The 17,993-nt window shown below is 36.2% G+C and overlaps 3 protein-coding genes across 4 annotated transcripts; 2 read left to right on the top strand and 1 right to left on the bottom strand.

Annotated features, from left to right (window-relative positions):
- Positions 1-1,045: 1,045 nt before the first annotated feature.
- On the top strand, positions 1,046-2,890 carry LOC103335027 (uncharacterized). Its single transcript, XM_089054715.1, has 2 exons — positions 1,046-1,736; positions 1,912-2,890. Exons 1-2 carry the CDS (start codon positions 1,123-1,125, stop codon positions 2,603-2,605), a joined length of 1,308 nt encoding a protein of 435 aa, XP_088910841.1. The 5' UTR covers positions 1,046-1,122; the 3' UTR covers positions 2,606-2,890.
- Positions 2,891-4,072: 1,182 nt separating this feature from the next.
- On the top strand, positions 4,073-6,081 carry ERG28 (ergosterol biosynthesis protein). The gene is made up of 3 exons (XM_008238010.3): positions 4,073-4,388; positions 4,960-5,166; positions 5,695-6,081. Exons 1-3 carry the CDS (start codon positions 4,274-4,276, stop codon positions 5,763-5,765), a joined length of 393 nt encoding a protein of 130 aa, XP_008236232.2. The 5' UTR covers positions 4,073-4,273; the 3' UTR covers positions 5,766-6,081.
- Positions 6,082-7,015: 934 nt separating this feature from the next.
- Positions 7,016-9,930, bottom strand: LOC103335020 (myb-like protein X). 2 transcript variants are annotated; one of them, XM_008238008.3, is made up of 2 exons: positions 9,721-9,930; positions 7,016-8,907 (listed from the first exon to the last, which is right to left on the bottom strand). In XM_008238008.3, exon 2 carries the CDS (start codon positions 8,861-8,863, stop codon positions 7,244-7,246), a length of 1,620 nt encoding a protein of 539 aa, XP_008236230.2. In that variant the 5' UTR covers positions 8,864-8,907; positions 9,721-9,930; the 3' UTR covers positions 7,016-7,243. The 2 variants fall into 2 exon arrangements, with proteins under 2 accessions (XP_008236230.2, XP_008236231.2); XM_008238009.3 differs by having other exon boundaries at positions 7,016-8,903; positions 9,721-9,875.
- Positions 9,931-17,993: the final 8,063 nt, after the last annotated feature.

The following is a 17,993-nucleotide window of genomic DNA, read 5'->3' as shown; positions in this document are numbered from 1 at the left end:
AGTTAGTCTAATTTTCAATATTAATAATAATTTTATAAAATGTTTTATTTGTAAAAGATTTTTTTTTATTTTTACAACATTTATTTATGATTTATTATTCTTATTTTTTAGGCTGGTCACTATAATGTAAGCATTCAAGTAAAATCGTCATTGGAATGTCACCGATATAAAATGTTATAAACTACGTTGTATTTGTCAACAAATGTGTTGCCTTAATAACATGAATAATTAACGTAAGTTTATTGAAGTAATATTAATCTAAATTTATGCAAATTTTTAAAGCTAAACTTCCTTAAAACTTCATCGTTAGTATGAAATTATAAATTAATTTGTGCTTCCCAATAAAGATGCCATAAACATCCAAGGTGATATAATGTTACAATTCTTTCATTTCGTAAGTTAATAAATATTTGTAACATATGCAACCTATACATATTGAATGAGACAACGAAGATATACATCATTTTAAGAAAATACGTTATCATAGGTAACTTGAACAATTATATAAATTTTGCGAATCATATTAATCTACAACTAAGAACTGATGCATACATATAAAGTCTCCAAAACTAGACCCATGAGAAATGGCAATATACATTGACAATGTAGAAGTTAACATATATGTTTTTTTTTCTTTATCAGGCTTATTCTCGTATTCATAGATTTATTCTTTGAAAACCACAGTAGTATTACGAAAACACGTTACTCTTACCAAAATTTTAATAAAATGGTTTTCATCGAGCAATTGTTCTACCTAGATTACATCCCATAAAACTCCTGCTATAATATGGTCTTAACTTTAGTTTGCATAAAATTAGTTTAGTAATTTGTTTTGTAATTACTATAAAAATTTATTTAAATCTTAATAGGAAAATTAAAAGAACAAAAAAGAAAAGAGAGTGCAAATTGAGGTCATTGAGGTCGATCGCAGTATATCTCTACACATATGCAAAGTGCTCTAGCTGTGTTTACAGCCTGTTTCACCTTCATATCTCTATCTTCCTCTTTCAGTCTTCCTACTCTCTCTCTCTCTGCTCCCTTATATTCCTCATCCCACCCAACCCAACCATCAAAACTATCGAACTCCCAAATCAGAACCAGACAAACGCCAAAAAGACTTCAATGGATCCGTGCCCATTTGTACGGATCCTAGTCGGAGACTTGACCGTCAAGTATCCCACGGCATCCAGGCCATCCTCCGCCACCGTCCACCCGTCGTCGTCCCCTTGCTTTTGCAAGATCAAACTCACCAACTTCCCCCACCAATCCTCTACAGTCCCTCTGATCCTAAGCAACGGTCAAAACCTAGATACGACGACCCACGATCACTCCCTTTCCGCCTGCTTCAATTTGAACAAAACCCAAATCGAAAGCTTAGCCTCCAAGCGGCCCTGTTTGAAGCTTTCGATCTACACGGGTGGGGTCGGCGCCACGTGCGGGTTACACAGCGGGAAATTGTTAGGTCGGGTTATAGTGCCGTTGTCGGAGCTGGGTTTGGCGGAGTCCAGACCCGTCGTGTATCAGAACGGGTGGGTCGCCATTGGAGGAGGGAAGAAGAATGGCAGTGGGTCCTCGTCGGCGCAGTTGTTTTTGAGCGTCCGGGCGGAACCCGACCCGAGATTCGTTTTCCAGTTCGACGGCGAGCCCGAGTGTAGCCCGCAGGTTTTTCAAGTGCAAGGGAATGTGAAGCAGCCGGTGTTCACTTGCAAGTTTGGGTTCAGAGATATGCAATCGAGGTTAGTTTATTTCACTTCTTTCACTCTCGTTTACCGTGTTTGGTTGCCGAGAAAATCACTCAATTCCCCTGCTTGAAATTAATTGATTTTTCAAAACGGCAAACAAATCTATCGTCGCGAAGTCAAAATTTTCCCCTTTTACTAATTTCTTTTTTTATTGGATTTGTTTCAACAGGTCAATGTCTTCAGAGCCAGGCACACCGAGAAATTGGCTGCCTTTTGGTGGGGCCCCAAAGGAGCAAAGCGCGAAGGAGCGAAAAGGGTGGTCCATTACGATCCACGACCTGTCCGGCTCGCCGGTGGCGGCGGCTTCCATGGTGACGCCGTTCGTGGCCTCGCCCGGCTCACACTGCGTAAGCCGGTCCAACCCTGGGGCGTGGCTCATCCTCCGACCGAACGAGGGCACGTGGCAACCGTGGGGCCGGCTCGAGTCGTGGCTCGAGCGCGGCGGGTCCGACACGGTCGGCTACAGGTTCGAGCTCCAGAACACGACGCTCGCGAACTCGACCCTCGGCGCGAAAACTGGCGGGAAGTTCTCGATCGACCTGACGTCGAGCCTCACTCCAGCGAACAGCCCTCACAGCAGCTTCGACTTCGGGTCCGGAACCGGGTCGAGACCGGGATCAGGATCAGGGTCGGACTTCGGGTTCGGGTTATTCCCACAGTTGATTCAGAGAGGGTTTGTGATGTCGTCGACGGTGGAGGGCGTCGGAAAGTGTAGCAAGCCGGAGGTGGAGGTCGGGGTGCAGCACGTGACCTGCACGGAGGACGCGGCTGCTTACGTGGCATTGGCAGCGGCGATGGATCTGAGCATGGATGCTTGCCGGCCGTTTTCTCGGAAGCTCCGGAAGGAGCTAAGGCAGCAGTAGATTCGGAAGCCGGGGGTTGTCGTTTCGCGGGGTAGGGTTCGTCGTTTTGTAGTTGGGTGGGCATTGGATTCCTTTTTTTGGCGATTAACTGCCAACACAGCATTTTTTAGCTGCCAATTTTATTATTATTTTTGTATAATTTTTTTCGGATGAGACTGTACAGTGAGGAATGAGTAGGCAGGATTTTAATTTTTAAATCAAATTTTTTTTTCCCTTCTTGTGATTTGTGAATTCTTGTTGGGCTATTTTGTTAATACATGGTTTGAGTTTTTCTTTGAGGAAGAATCCAATGTTGGTGGATATTTATTATAATCCTTTGATGGGGTGGCACAGGTTCAGGTCCAGACTCTGTGTGCCGTGGATCATTATTAAGTACTTGATTATGTGGTTACTAGTACTACTTAGTTGTTGATTATGTGATTAGTACTACTTGATTGTGTATTATTGTGATTAGCACTACTACTTAGAGTTGTGTGTATTATTTGTGGGATTGGTGGCCTTATTGACAACCTCTGGATATTATGCTTGTGACAACTTTTTATTTTATTTTATAGACTTAGGAGTAGTCATGATTTTCTTTCTATAAATTTCATGTTTATAAAGTTAAAAGTGTTAACGTAGTTGGTCTATACGTATAGATTTGTTATAAAAACATAGGTAGAGAATAGTGAAATATTCAAAATGCTACAAAATGTCATTGTTTTTGTTTTTAGTACTACGAAATGTCATAGTTAATTTAAATACTAAGAAATGAAACTATTTATTAAATAAGTAAATTAACTGTATTTCATATTTTTAAAGAAGAAAACTGAAACTGAAAAAGAAAAAGAAATAAGAAAATAAGTTTTATTTTTATGAGACACAACACAACTAGTCATTTTATCTTTTCCTAATTATGAAATAAATAAAAATAATTGACAAAGGGTTTAGTGTTATAAATCAGGTAAAAATTTGATAACATACACATGAAATAAGTCAACGGATTCTAACTAAATGGAAAAAAGGCCTTGATTTGTAAATTAGTAGTCTCAAGTTTGATTCTGGTAGGTGTGTGTGAGAAAATATCTCCATTTTGAACTATCATTTGTACTAAAAAAAAAACATGAAATAAGTTTAGCGTTACTCAAGTAACAACACAAACATAACATGAAAATAAATACTTATAAAATTGAAATTTTATCGAACTTTAACCGAAAAGATTTCATAATAATGGAAGAAAATTATTCTCGAAATGTCTTCCATTTCTTTTTTTTCCCTTTATTTTTCTTAGTCATTATATGTCTTTTGAATTTTTAAGTCCAGCTAATTTAATATAAGAAAAAGGTGGCATCATTATTATCACACATAAATTGCTCATCATTTTCCCCCTTCCCCTAATTGTCGTTATTTTGAAAAATATATTATTTCAGTTGAAAAAAGAGAGCAAATTATTCAATCCAGCTACTAATATTCCAAATGACCCCTAAAACCGGATTTTAGATAATATTCCATCCAGCCCACAGACCTACGAGTTCCAACCCATTGACGACCTTGGGTCGATCCATGGATACCGGGTCAGGTTAAAACCCAACAGACTGGTTCTCCGTATGGGCACAAAGCTGACTTGCTTCTGCTGCGCTTGTTGGAACTTTCATTCTCGAGTCTGATTGATAGCTCGCACAAGTGAAGATGAAGGCGTTGAGTTGGTGGCTGATGCTGGTGGGTTTCCTTCGTTTGGTCTCCGTTTGGTTCGGGTTCTTCGACATTTGGGCTCTCCGTCTCGCTGTCTTCTCTCAATCCCCCAGTACACTTCTCACCTCACTTGATTCTTTTGTTTCAACTTTTACTCAATTTTGAATCAACTTCTACCGATTGTGTCCAGATATAGATCCAAAAGAGCTGAACTTGTTTTCCTATTTCATCCATCAATAAATTCTCTTTCTTTGCAAATGCATAATATGATAGGCTGATTTCACCTTCAGATTAAATGAGATTTCAGATAATATTAAGTGTTACTGTATTTGATGTCAATGTCTTACAGAAGTGCATATCTCATCTTGAGAAATTACCCTAAAACTTGCTTTTTGTAATCAATGGGCATGCTATCCTCCTAGGCCCACTATGCATTTAAAATTTAGAACTTGCTTCTCTGATATCATGAGTTGCTTGTATCAGCATGGCATGCTGGATTGCATCACATTTTAAACTTTCTTTGTGGTTTGTCTTTGCCTTTAGTCCATAACAGTGTGCTTCTAATATAGAATGAAGAATGTACAAAATGGAATTAGTCTATTAGATTTTTCTTTTTCTTTTTAATTTATACTGTTTTTCTGATTTTCATGTTTTGCATTTTTGATTCGTATTTTTATTTCCAGTGACTGAAGTTCATGGAAGGACATTTGGTGTATGGACTCTTCTTACTTGCACACTCTGCTATATTTGTGCTTTTAACCTTGAGAACAAGCCTCTCTACCTAGCTACCTTTCTATCATTTGTCTATGCACTTGGTCATTTCTTGACTGAATACCTAATATATCATACGATGGCCATTGCAAATCTCTCAACTGTCGGCTTCTTTGCAGGTATCAAATCAATTCACTTGGCTTCATTTTGAATCAATAGATGTATTCATCTTTCTCTTTTATATGCTACATGTTTCAAAGCACTTGAATGTGGCTGTTGACTTCTAAGCACCATGGTACAAGAATAAATATACTGAAAGTGAGGCTTCATGCACTATTTGGGACAAAAGAAAAAATCTGTCAATATGATGATGCTTATCAGAAAAATGAAAGAATTAAATTGTCTATAATGCTTATGATGATGCTAGCTTCATCTGAAGCAAAATTATTTTTAAGAGATAGGAAGACTGGAATCTCATAGCATAAGAATTGGAGAACTGTGTCTTCACATGCTATTGCGGAGTAACCCTGTTTAATTGGAATCAAATATATTCATCTTTCAACTGTTCACAAACGATTTGTATGCTATAACATCCGACGACAAATAGTTCTAAGTTTTTCTTTCTAGTGACTAGCTATATATAATCATGGTGAACTTAGGAACCAATAATATTTGTAGTAAAAGAATTCTCTTGTGATCTTGACCAGGCACATCGATAATATGGATGTTGTTGCAGTGGAATGCACATCAACCTCAGCCTTCGTTGAAATCAGAATAAAGTGTCTGGTTGGTTCCTGCCTCAGCTTTCTCCACATATGTTGATGAAGCCCTTTCTTAAACCGTGATTTGTTCTCTGTAATTGTAATTGTAATTTTTGACAGCTGCTATTGCTATTGCACTGAAATTTGGCGTAAAATGTAAAAGTCCAACTCAACACTGGTGACCAGGCAACATTTTGAGTTGCTGACAATTGTTGAAATTAAGGTCCAAATTAGAGAAACAAAGATTGTCAATCCTTCATCATGTAACCATCAATTCAGTGCAATATTTTTTTTGGGTATAAGGGCAATAATGGAAAAATTCGTTTGTTTGAAGCACAAGGGTTTAGCTGGAGTACGACCTGTTGGGTTTCTGGATGAGTTTGAAGTCTTTATCCCAATAGGATGTGAAGTTTGGACCAAATCTGAATTGGGTTCTTGTCAACTCAATGAAAATCATGTACCCTGTGACTCAACTCACAACTAATAAGAAGACACCAATTCAACCACCAAAACCAGATCTGCTGTCCACATCATACTCTATAAGATTCAGAATATGCTCATATTGGTGTAAAAATTGACAGATATTTATGCTAGACAACTCACAATCTCATCTCATCAATTGGGTTTGGCTGTCATGCAGCAATGTCATTTTCAAAACCAAATTAAAATTAAAAACTTAATATACAAGCAACATATAAAGGGCCTAAAACCTAACACAACTTCAATATAAGCATAGAATTTTCTTCGAGAGCTCATCTGTTTCATATGGCGACTGCAATTTTCAGAGCTACAAGTTGCATTTTAGTCCACGATGGCCATGCTTACAAAGTTCGTTTTCTTTTTTGCACACAAGATTAGTCATTAGCCTAATTGATATGCCCAGCTTTACATTGCAGGAAACTTTAGAATGGTTTCAAGCATTTGAATGAATGCCAACATGGGTAGATTTATACCCAGATTTATAACAGACAAGGGTTTAATTTAACATAAGGAATAATAATAGATGCATGCTTTAGCATTATGAAAGGATAATAACACATGTGAGAGTTGCTTAGGAGACTAAACATTTTTCTTAAGCATCAACAGCAAAGCACAAACCATCCAATTAAACTCTCTCCACCAAAACAATTCGTTTTTTTTTCTTTTTCCAATTCATATGACATCCAAAATTTCAACTGGGGTAATCAAACAATTCACTTCTCCTTTTTATGCATCATGAGCTTCTTCCCTAGAGCTTACAATATAAAGAAACAGCACATAAAACGAATACATGAAAAGAAAGATTAGGGTGGAAATAAACAGTACAGTGGAAGGTTGAATTTAGTTTTACAGATTGCACCTGCTGCTGATATAAACTAGCCTACATTTTAACTGCTATATTGATTTTCTAGCCACAGATTAAAATTCACACACACTAACCTAACTGCTTTTCATATCAAAAGCAAAGGCAAGCATGAAAATTGTAAGCACCAGAAGAACCCAAATACCACAATCATCATTCTGCTGCAGCCTCTCCATTCTCATCCCCCTCTGTTTTTATCTCTGGCAATGTATCCAGATCTGTGCGAGCCTCTTTCTCGGCTTCGGCAATATGGGAATCAGAAGAATCAATTGGATCATGCTGAACAACATCCTCCGTCACATTTGTGGGGTCTGAACCTTCATCTGTCCTGCCAGATTCACTGGTACCATTAGACTCTTCATTATGAGAGGTATCTGTGATCTCCTTGATTGTTGGAGAACTAGAACCATTCTCTGTTTCAGCTGTTCCATCAGATCTTAAGATATTTTCTGACACATCGGTCTCTACCTTTTTAGAGGAGTTAGATGATTCTCCCGATACCCCATCTGCGCTCTCAATTTTAGTAGAAATTGTTGAATTTGAGTCAGATTGGTTGTTCTGAGAAGCTGTGTTATTAGCCTGTTCCACAACCAAGGTTTGTATGGTCATGCCCTCTCCAGTAGTCGTCCCATCCAACGTTTCATTTTGAGAGTGAACTGACTCAGATACAGTTTCTGTTACGTTCTGCTGGTACGAATCAGTTGCCCCATTGATTTCTGTTGAGTTATTGCGTGCTTCTGGTAGAGCATTAGACTCTGTTTTCACCGTTGCATTCAAAAGTGAGCTATCCACAGGATTGGACATAGCATCATTAACTTTCTCTTCACTTGCGGTTACATTTAAAGAAGTACCATTTTCAGCCATTACACCATCAACCATTCGTGAATTGTCATTAGATTTTATATCCCTTTCTAGAGCACTAGCTTCTGAGTTCTCATTTGAGTTTTCGGCACTTACTTGGGTATCATGGGTCACTGCACTAGAAGCATCATCCCCTTTGTAATTTTCCTCTCGTGCCTCATGAGCATTGTTGTCATGGGTATCATTATCCTGATCATCCAATGAATTCTCATTTTCTGCTTGATGCTCTCTCTCTTCACTTTCATTCTTATCACCATCCTTCTCATTCCCCTCATCTTCTCTTTCTTTCTCTTCATCTACAATGTCCTCATCGTGATCTGCTTCCCCTTCTTTTTTCTCTTGCTCATTTTCATCTATCTCATCATCTCCAGCTCCTCTTCCCTCATCCTCTATATCTTCGTTCTTGGCTTCTTCCTCCTCTTGCTCTTCTGCCTCATGCTTCGGATCCTCTTCTTCTCGCTCGTCTACTTCATGTTTCTGATCCTCTTCTTCTCTCTCGTCTACTTCATGTTTCTGATCCTCTTCTTCTCGCTCTCCTACTTCATGTTTCTGATCCTCTTCTTCTTGCTCGTCTACTTCATGTTTCTGATCCTCTTCTTCTCGCACTTCTACTAAATGTTTCTCTTCTTCCTCTCCACCTGTTTCTTCTTCCTCCTCTTCCTGTTGTTTCTCATTTTTAATGACTTCCTGGTGAGGAAGGTCTTTCCTCCCAAGTTTCAGAAGCTCACCATCACTCAAATTTTTGATTGAGGATTTTGCATTTTTCTCAGCTAATGCCGCCTTCTTATCATGGGAATGCTTGACCTGATAGATTAACCAAAAGCAGACCCCAAGCAGTAGACAAATCTGCAGAACATGCTTCACCCTGACTCCTTTGGTTTTCTGGTTCCTACTATGAGTCCGCTTGATCATGATGTACTTCCCCTAGAGTACCCTACCCCTATCTTTACTTCTACCTATTTGCAAACATTGCACGTGTCAGAAACCTGCCTATAATCCAAAATATAAAACTAATAAACTAAAAAGATTACTCAACCTATTCAACTCAATCAAATTAAAAGTATTGAACACAAATCAAAGTTTCATCATATAAAAATTTAAAGCTGCATTTTAAAATAGAAGCAAACATTGTCAAAACATATTATGCCCAATTGATTTCTCAACTCTCACTGTGTCCCAAACTGAACGTTCGTTCTCAAATTCGATTAAAATTCATAGAGAAGCCATTGGATTTGAGCATAAGACAGTAACGGCGTTAGAAATTGATCTGTTTTTCCTCATGCTTGGACATAAAAACACCACATTGATCCAAATACACTAAAATCATAACACAAAAGAGAAGAAATTCAGAACTAAGAAAATCCATTTTCTTCCTCATAGTTGTTGCTTTGCTTAAGAAACAAAATCTATTGCCAGAAACTTGGTGGAAAAAAAATGAAGAACAACAATAGTGAAGTTCCCATGGAAATCCTAATTGGATAACGAAGTAAAGCCACAAGCAAACCCTAGAACACCGCTCAATCAGAAAGATACTGAAAAAAAATTGACCCACGAAACTTAAACCTAAAAAATCCCAACTTTATTGATCCACAAGCAAAACCCATCTCCAAAAATAGTAAATTGTGAGCACCAAAGAGCTCTGCAACAGTCATAGACACCAAAGATAGGAAATTTATACTAATCCAGAAATGAATAAAAGGCGTTACCGGAGAAAATAGAAAATGGGAATGAGCAAGGAGGAAAGGTGATGGAGGGGAAGGGGAAAGTACCTGAGAAGCAAAGCAGTAGGAGTCAACGTGCAGAGTGGGAAAGTAAAAGGCCAAGGCTTGTGGATGTCAAAGCAGTTTTCTGTCACAGACTGTGAGGAAGAGATTGCGAGAGAGAGTGTCCGTGTTTTTCTATACCTCAGTGGGGGATGACCGGATCCAAGTCCAATTAAGCTACTAGGAGCCAATAGGTAGTAATTAGTAATTGCCTTGTTTTCAGACCCAAAAGTGAAAAATAATGTGGTCATTTAATAACATTTTTTTTGGATTTGATATAATTTGAAATCAAATTTTACTCATGCCTAATCATTAAATTGATTTTTACCTAAATAAATTTGAAATTATTTTGTGTTGCGATAAATATTTAGAAAAAAAAAAAGGGTCTAATGGCAGCAAAATGGATGTTGGAAAATGATAACAAAAGAACCTGAGACTTGTTTTTGAGTTTTTTGGGCTCCATTGGATCGGCCCATGCTGTTTTCCTTTGCCGAAACTCAAAAATGCGGGCCCAATAATCTAAAGGTTGAATACCCATAATACCCTTGCTTAAAGACACTTGAGTCTTTTACTAAGTTTCCCTTTCCATCTCTAATTTGTTTAGTTAACTAGTTTTGATTATTAATTTAGTTTTATTTAATTAATTTAGTTATCTATCTATCTATCTATTATATAGTAAGCAAAAGGAAGAGAATGGTGAAACATTCAAAAACCCCGAAAATATCCTTTTGTCAAAGAAAAAAAATTAAAAACACACTATTTTAATTAAGAGAGGATGAAATAGTAAAACACCACTGACTTAATAAAAAGAAAAAGAAAAAGAAAAAAAGAGTCGTGCTGTGCTACCACAGGAGAAGGGTGAAGAACGGTTTAACCCACGAACAACGGTTGCCTAGAAAAGAAGAAGAATCAAGAACGCAGAGACAAATTAAAAACAAATTGGAAAACCAACTCAAATCCGCTGCAGTTCATGTCAGTTTTAACACTTCCCACACGACCCAATATCCTCATGCCATTACACAGCAGTTCCTTTCAGTTTTTTTGCTTCAATGAATCTTCTTTCTGCAGAGCATCAAGATGTCAGGGGTACGAATCTCTCTCTCCCTCTAATTTTTGGTTCCTGATGGAATTTTGCTTCAATTTCTGCTCTTTGTTTAATTTTTTTTTTCCTGCGAAGCTTCAATGAGAAAGCATTTAGGTTTGATATGTTTACTATCTCTAATTTTTGATTATATATGACCAATGAAGAGCATTTAGATTTGATGGGTTTGATGTGAATGGTATGAATTAGGGGTGGCATTTTAAACCGAAAAACCGAAAAACCGCAAAAACCAACCGATAATTTAGCACCAATGAAACGAGCATTTGCGGTAGATTTGATGGATTTTTTTCAAAACTTGTGGTTACCGCATATAGCGGATGATGAAGTTGAATTTTACAAGGAAATATAACATATGACAACAAGTAATTAGTTTATTTATACTAATGTTATTTATGCTTCTTCTTATAATAAAATGTACTACACTATGTTGTTTTATTTGTAAATAACATTGGTGCTCAAACTTCTTCAAATCCACTCACCACCAACACTTGAGTTTATAACTTTAGTTTGTAACATTGGTGCATTGCATTTTCCTTTAGTTTGTAACTTTAATTAACTTTGAATTGAATTTTTCTTTTTTGTTGTAACTTTAATTCATTTTGCTTTGCATTTTCCTTTTGGTTTATAACTTTAAAGGATTTGGAATTGGAATGCTTTTTAACTTTAATTGGAATGCTTTAACTTTTAATTTTCTTAGGTTATGAATGCTTGAGAGTTGATGAGATTGTGAATTTATATATGTTTGAGAAATTGAGGTTGTGTATTTATTTATTTAGGTTGTGAATTTATATTTTTGTGAATGCTCTCTCTCTCTCTCATTTTGGTTTTGTTTATAGTTCTCTCTCATTTTGGTTTTGTTTTTGGTTCGCCAAATGGTTTTCTTTATTTTCTGTCAATGACTTTCTTTATTTTCAATGACTTTAGTTTTTCTGTGCAAGGAAGACTGTGAAGATACTCGGCAACAGGTTGGTTGACAATTAAATTCTTCAGTATGTTTTGGATTTCTAATTTTATTTACTCTCGATTTGATTTTGATTTTTAATTATTTTCCCTTCTCCTCAAGTTTGATTGCATTGCATTGATGTTTCTCTTTATCTTTGAAATATGGCCTTGCGGTTTAATTTGATTATGCTAACACTATTCATCCATTCATGCCCTCCGTCTTCTTCCACACAATGAATTCCTCCACCTTTGTTGAAGTTTATCTCTTTTCTTTTGTGTAAGAAGAAACAGGGAAAGACTTCCCCTATCTTAGAGTATCTACAAGATATTTATTATTATTTTTCTTTTTCAATTTTTCAATTTAATTAGTTTAATTCCTCCTTTGTATGCATCTCAGTGTATTTTATGGGATTTGCTGCGTCTGTGTTGTTGGCAAACAGATATCTATTGCATTTTTAGAAAGGATGAAAGCTGACTTTAGAAAAAGATATGGTGTGGGTCATTTCTTTGGAGGAGAAAGCAAGAGAGACTCAAAATAGAGAAGGGTGGGGAAGCATCAGGAATAAGGAATAAGAAAAGAAAAGAAAAGAAAATCACACGTTAGACTTGGAGTTCTATTTCCACATAACTGCTGCTATTTCCTCATAATCAAGTTCCCAAATTTCAACCGCATAATCAAAACTTCTTCGCCAATCTTCACAAATGAGTTCATTATATTTTTTTATCTTCCTTTCTTTCTGTTCTTTATAGCTGTTTCGGTTTCTTCTCCTATTTTGTTCTAACTTATTGGAGTTGGGGGTCCAGAATCCCCCATTTTGCAAAGCATCAGGTAAGAATCTTCTCTCTCGAATAATTTTTGGGTTTCACTAATGGGGGTTCTACTATTTAAACATATAAACACACCCAAAACCCATCATTACACACACTCAAAACTCATTTATAAACACACCCAAAAAGTTGACTTTGGGATTGATTTTGGGTGTGTTTCTATGTTTAAATAGTGCTTGGGTTTTTTTATAAATTGTCTAGGATTGAGTTTATTTATAAATTTGTATAATTTTTGTTCAAATACAATTCTAGACACGTGGTAGTGGTTGCAACTGAGGTGATCTATTTTGTTTGGTTCAGTTAATGCTGTAGATTATGTGCAGGTAAGACTTTGGTGGATATGTTTCTCTTTCAGTCTCCTTGATGTCGAACTAGACACTTTGTGTGGGACAAATGAAGAAGGTACCCGGTTTTCCAATTCTTTTGATGTGGCAAACGAAAGCACTATGTATGGTTATGTTGATTTCTCCTGGAAAATCAGAAGGTTCTTAAACATTGGATCAGAAGCAGCATTAAGGAAGAATATGAAAACCGTAGATCAATTTGTTTATAAATTAATCAAAGACAAGATTGAAACAGTTCATAATTCAGAATATAAGCTACGAGCTGTGAGTTACCTTCTAAGTCATGTTTGTCCTGGATTGAATTAATTTCATGTTATTATTGATTAATATAATTGAATGAATGGCAGTTGAAGAAAGTAGACATTGTTTAAAGGCTTTTGGCATCAGAAAGAGACTGATCCAAAGTACTTGCGAGACATGGTCCTCAGCCTCATTGCAGCCGGAAAAGACACAACGGATAGCACTCTTACATGGTTTATTTATATGCTCTGCAAGCATCCTCGTATACAAGAAAAGATTTCATAGGAAGTTAGAGAAGCAAAAAATCTGAAAGATAATTCAAGCATTGATGAGCTTTGACAACCTTACTTGAAGAGGCCCTTGGAAAAATGCAATATCTCCTTGCAGTTTTGAATGAGACTACTAGGTTGCTAGGTAATTCTAATTCAAACACAATTGCAAGGCTAAGTGATATAAAAAACTTGTCTGACCTTTCTGAATTTGAATCTTTATAATTACTTTTAACAAGTTTGTTTGATGCTGTCGTAGAATGGGAAGGTTTGTTTTTCTGATGATATCTGGCCAGATGGATTTAGTGTCAAAACAGGTGATGTGGTGGCATACCATGCTTAAGGCATGGGCAGGATGAAATATATATATAGGGTGATGATGCAGAAGAATTTCAGCCAGAGAGATGGCTTGATGAAAATGATCTTTTCCAACAGGAAAGCCTTTTCAAATTCACAGCCTTCAGTGTAAGAAATAAATTAATGTTGATATGATCAGTAACACATGCCACATTTTATTAAAACATGCACAAAGGAATGAGTAGACTTATAAATGATGGAGAATTCTAAATAAATTTGTTGATTTAAACAGGCGGGTCCAAGGAGTTGTGTGAGGGAAGGACTTTGCTTATAGAGAGGCTTTGATATTTTCTGCTGTGCTTTGGCTACATGTTCAAGCTGAGTGATGACAACAAAGTACCATGCTCACCCTCCAATTAAAAGGGGGCTCTAGGTCCAAGCCTCTCCAAGACTGTGGCATGCAAAATCTTAATTAAACTATATATTATTAGTTTTTTTATATATTAACTTATTAATTAAAATTTTCTGTATAATATTATTTTTTTTTTTGGGTCAAACTATATATTATTAGTATTGAATCTGTTATTGTAATGTTGCTTATATCCTCTTTATTTATAATACCACCAGCCTCCCACGTGTGTGCCGGAGATTTTTTTGGGATCATGCGCTATGTGTGACTTAAAATTTTTCTAATTTTTCTATTTTTGTAATTGTATTTTTTTAGATGACCATCTCAAGTATTTTCTTTTATCGACCTCATTTTTCTAGACATCCATCTTAGCAGTTTACATGCTATAAAAAAAAAAAAAAAGTATAATTAGAAAACAAAGAAAGTAATGTAAAGGTAGGTGAACGTGGGCGTATACCCATACCTAGCAATGGATAAATCATTGGAAGAGAATCCTGTAACATGAAATTAGGAGCAACATCAAAATGGGGATAATATCAATTCAGCAGAAACAAAAGAAAAGAAAACCCAAAATTAAAAACATGTAACCAATTGGACATTTTATTTGGGTGGTGAAGACAACTGGTTAAAGTTGAGAAATGCAGGTTTAAAATCAATCAAATTGAAATCAATTGAATGAGTTGAAAAGAGTAGGCAGAGCACTAAAGAAGCAAAGTTTGTCAGACAATATAAATCATTGAGAAAGGGATATCTCATAGGCCTTATTAATACTAGCCTCTCTGCACACGCTTCTGCGTGTGTGAAACTTTAATCACGCGACTTACAAAGTTTCGTAAATATTTTTTCACAATTGTATTTATATAGATGTCCATTTCAACAGTTTCATATTTTAATCGCGCGTGTGTGATAAATCGTCGTCTTAAGAGTTTTCCTTTATCGCCCGTATTTTTCTAGACATCCATCTTAGCAGTTTCTTTTTTTATTTTATAGCGTGTAAACTATTAAGATGGACGTCTAGAAAAATACGGACAATAAAGGAAAACTCTTAAGACGACGATTTATCACACACGCGCGATTAAAATATGAAACTGTTGAAATGGACATCTATATAAATACAATTGCGAAAAAATATTTACGAAACTTTGTAAGTCGCATGATTAAAAAGCCTCTCACACACAGGCGTGTGCAGAGAGGCTAGTTTCCATTAAGGTGTGAGGTTTTGACTAATAGATAATTCAATTTATTAAATAATACCTCCCTCTCATCTCATTCCTGACTCTCTCTCATCTAATAGATAATCAAAATATTCAATCTTCAATACCAAGAAAGTTTTACAAGCCTAAACTGACCCTTTTAAAGGTTTTGATTCTTTTCTTGGTGTTCAGCCCCCTCCTTTTACTCTTCTAGCGTCTTAAATTTTCCCTTTTTTTGTTCTTTAGTTCTTAGAATTAGTCTCCTTTTTTCAAAATTCCTAAGTAAAATTCAAGTGAGGGGCAAGAAAATCAGATAAAGATCACTCCTTTTTTGCATTTTCTTTTTCCTTCTGTAAAAGACAAACGACGAGTCATGCAAGTTTATGAAGGGGTTGAATTTGCGAAACCTTCAATTCATGCAAATCCGAGAAGCTTCAACCCTACTACTCTGGCCAATAGTCCTTCAGGTTTGACCCCATTTTCCGTCGATTTTTTTATGGTTGTCGTGATGATTCTCTGTTCCAATTTCACTTACAATCTACCCCTCGTTATCATAGACTAAGATCAATTCCACTTCCACATCTCCAAATTTTTCTGTGCGAGGTTGGATGAGCTCACTCTTAATATAACTAATAGCCAAGGAGTATAACTCACCAGTACTAGAAAACAATAATTGGCAATGATTCATTTTCATCTAATACCTGGAAGCCACTCCATGGTTAGCACAATGTGATGAAAGAAAAAGCTGGTACCACACAAATCCCATTCTGTTTCTACAAACTCTTTGAAAGATGGAATTGTCGCCAATGGTGGAAGTTGGCATAAGGCTCCTGAAACCGGGTTGAACAGAAACATTTTAGAATTCAATCTTTTTTCTTGGATCATAATTAACCAACCTCTTGAAGAGCCATAAAACCGACTTCCATGAATTGGCTTAGGCAGCCTCAACTTGTGAACTTTGCCGTCGGCAAAGTTGGTAACGGACAAGTACTTGCAATGTGTATCCTGAGGAAGAACTAACCTAATTCATCGAGGAATCTATCTTAGGGATGGGCATTGGTTCCAATCCAAATCCAAATTTGTTTTGAAGAATTTGACATCCAATCCAGCTTAGTATAAGAATCCAATCCCATACAAATGAGTATACAAATCCAACTCAAATTAGGGTGATTTGGTCTGTATGATTGGTTTGATTTGGATTTCGCACACCCCTAGTCTATGTCCTACTAGCAACATTTGAAATTCGTAAGTGGGCCGCACAACATGCACTATCAAATTCAAATTCCTCCACCAAATTCTGAATATAAAAAAAACAATCCAGCCCCCGAATGGGCCTGGATGATAACAATCTCAGAATAATTTTTGGGTTTCTTTACCGCCATCAGGCCATTCCTTCTCCACGCTCTATAAATGCGGCCTGATGACCTTTATAAATCTACAATGGAATTGAATCATGTAAAGTAATTTTTATTTATTTATAAATTATGCGTAGAAAAAAGTACCAATAATTTACATATATAAAAAGAAATGCAGAAAATAGTAAAACATTTAAAATATCAAAAAATATCCTTAATTAACAAATATTAAGAAATAAATATATTATTTATTAAGGGTAATATGGTAACTTAAATATATTGCGACCCTAGATCCTCGACCCGAACCCAAAGTTGAATTTTGTGTTATATGCCGTGTAAAACATAATGGAAAAGTCACATTTCCAACATCTACCAAAGAACCCACTTCCTCCCTTTAGTTGGGGTGCAAGAAGTAGTGGGTAAGTTATGCAGTAGATTAATAATTTAATTAGTTCAATTAGTAATCATTTGCTGTTGGATTAACGCCACAGTCAGCTTAAAAATCTGGATTTCCCTTTTTCTTTTTGGCGTTTCTGTAATGCCAAGCCTAAAGGTAATGATTAACAAATGTTCTCCTTGTCAACGATAATTGGTCCATATGTCTTCATTTTGTAACCTTGGCAGCAAGGTAGAATCACATTAGAGCCATGGTCATAATTAACACCGTAACATTTTTACTTAATTACTTTTATTTAACGAGTCGGGGAGATTCGAATTTGAAATCTCTTCAAAATTTATATACAAGTTTATAACTATGTTCTATGAGTTCCATTATTAATTCAATATGTGCAGTTGATGACTTGAGGCTTTGCTAGTAGTTTAAAAAAAATGGGTAAAAAGGAAATCCAACTCATGCATGCACAACCCTACAAAAGGAGGGAAAGAATAACCTTAAAGGCCTCATGGAGTGTAAAAGGGATGCTTGAATAACTAAGTCATCCTAGCTACAAAAAAAATAAAAATAAAAAAATAAAAATCTTGTCAGTTTCTCTGTTTCTTCAGCTTTCTGCTAACATGACAGAAAGATATATAAGCTCTTATTTAGTAAGCCTAATGAGTATCCTCAGCACATTAGAAAGCCTAATCACCAAGTTATCTAAGCTTCTTGGTCAACTATTTCTGCCAAATGAAAAGAAAATTATGATTTGTTGACAGTTATAATCACATCCTTATGGGGACCATAAAAAACCCATAAAAACTACATTCATAAGATGCTAACAACCAAACACTTCTTTGCTTCCCCCTAAAGATATTCCTGCTTAAACAAAACCTTCCTTCCTTCTATCACACATTTTCTCTC

This window comes from Prunus mume, linkage group LG6 (genome assembly GCF_029339155.1).
Source record: "Prunus mume cultivar Tortuosa linkage group LG6, ASM2933915v1, whole genome shotgun sequence".
Classification (NCBI taxonomy): Eukaryota; Viridiplantae; Streptophyta; class Magnoliopsida; order Rosales; family Rosaceae; genus Prunus; species Prunus mume.
Note: the sequence above shows the minus strand (reverse complement) of the source record. Positions and strands in the feature narration are given on the sequence as shown.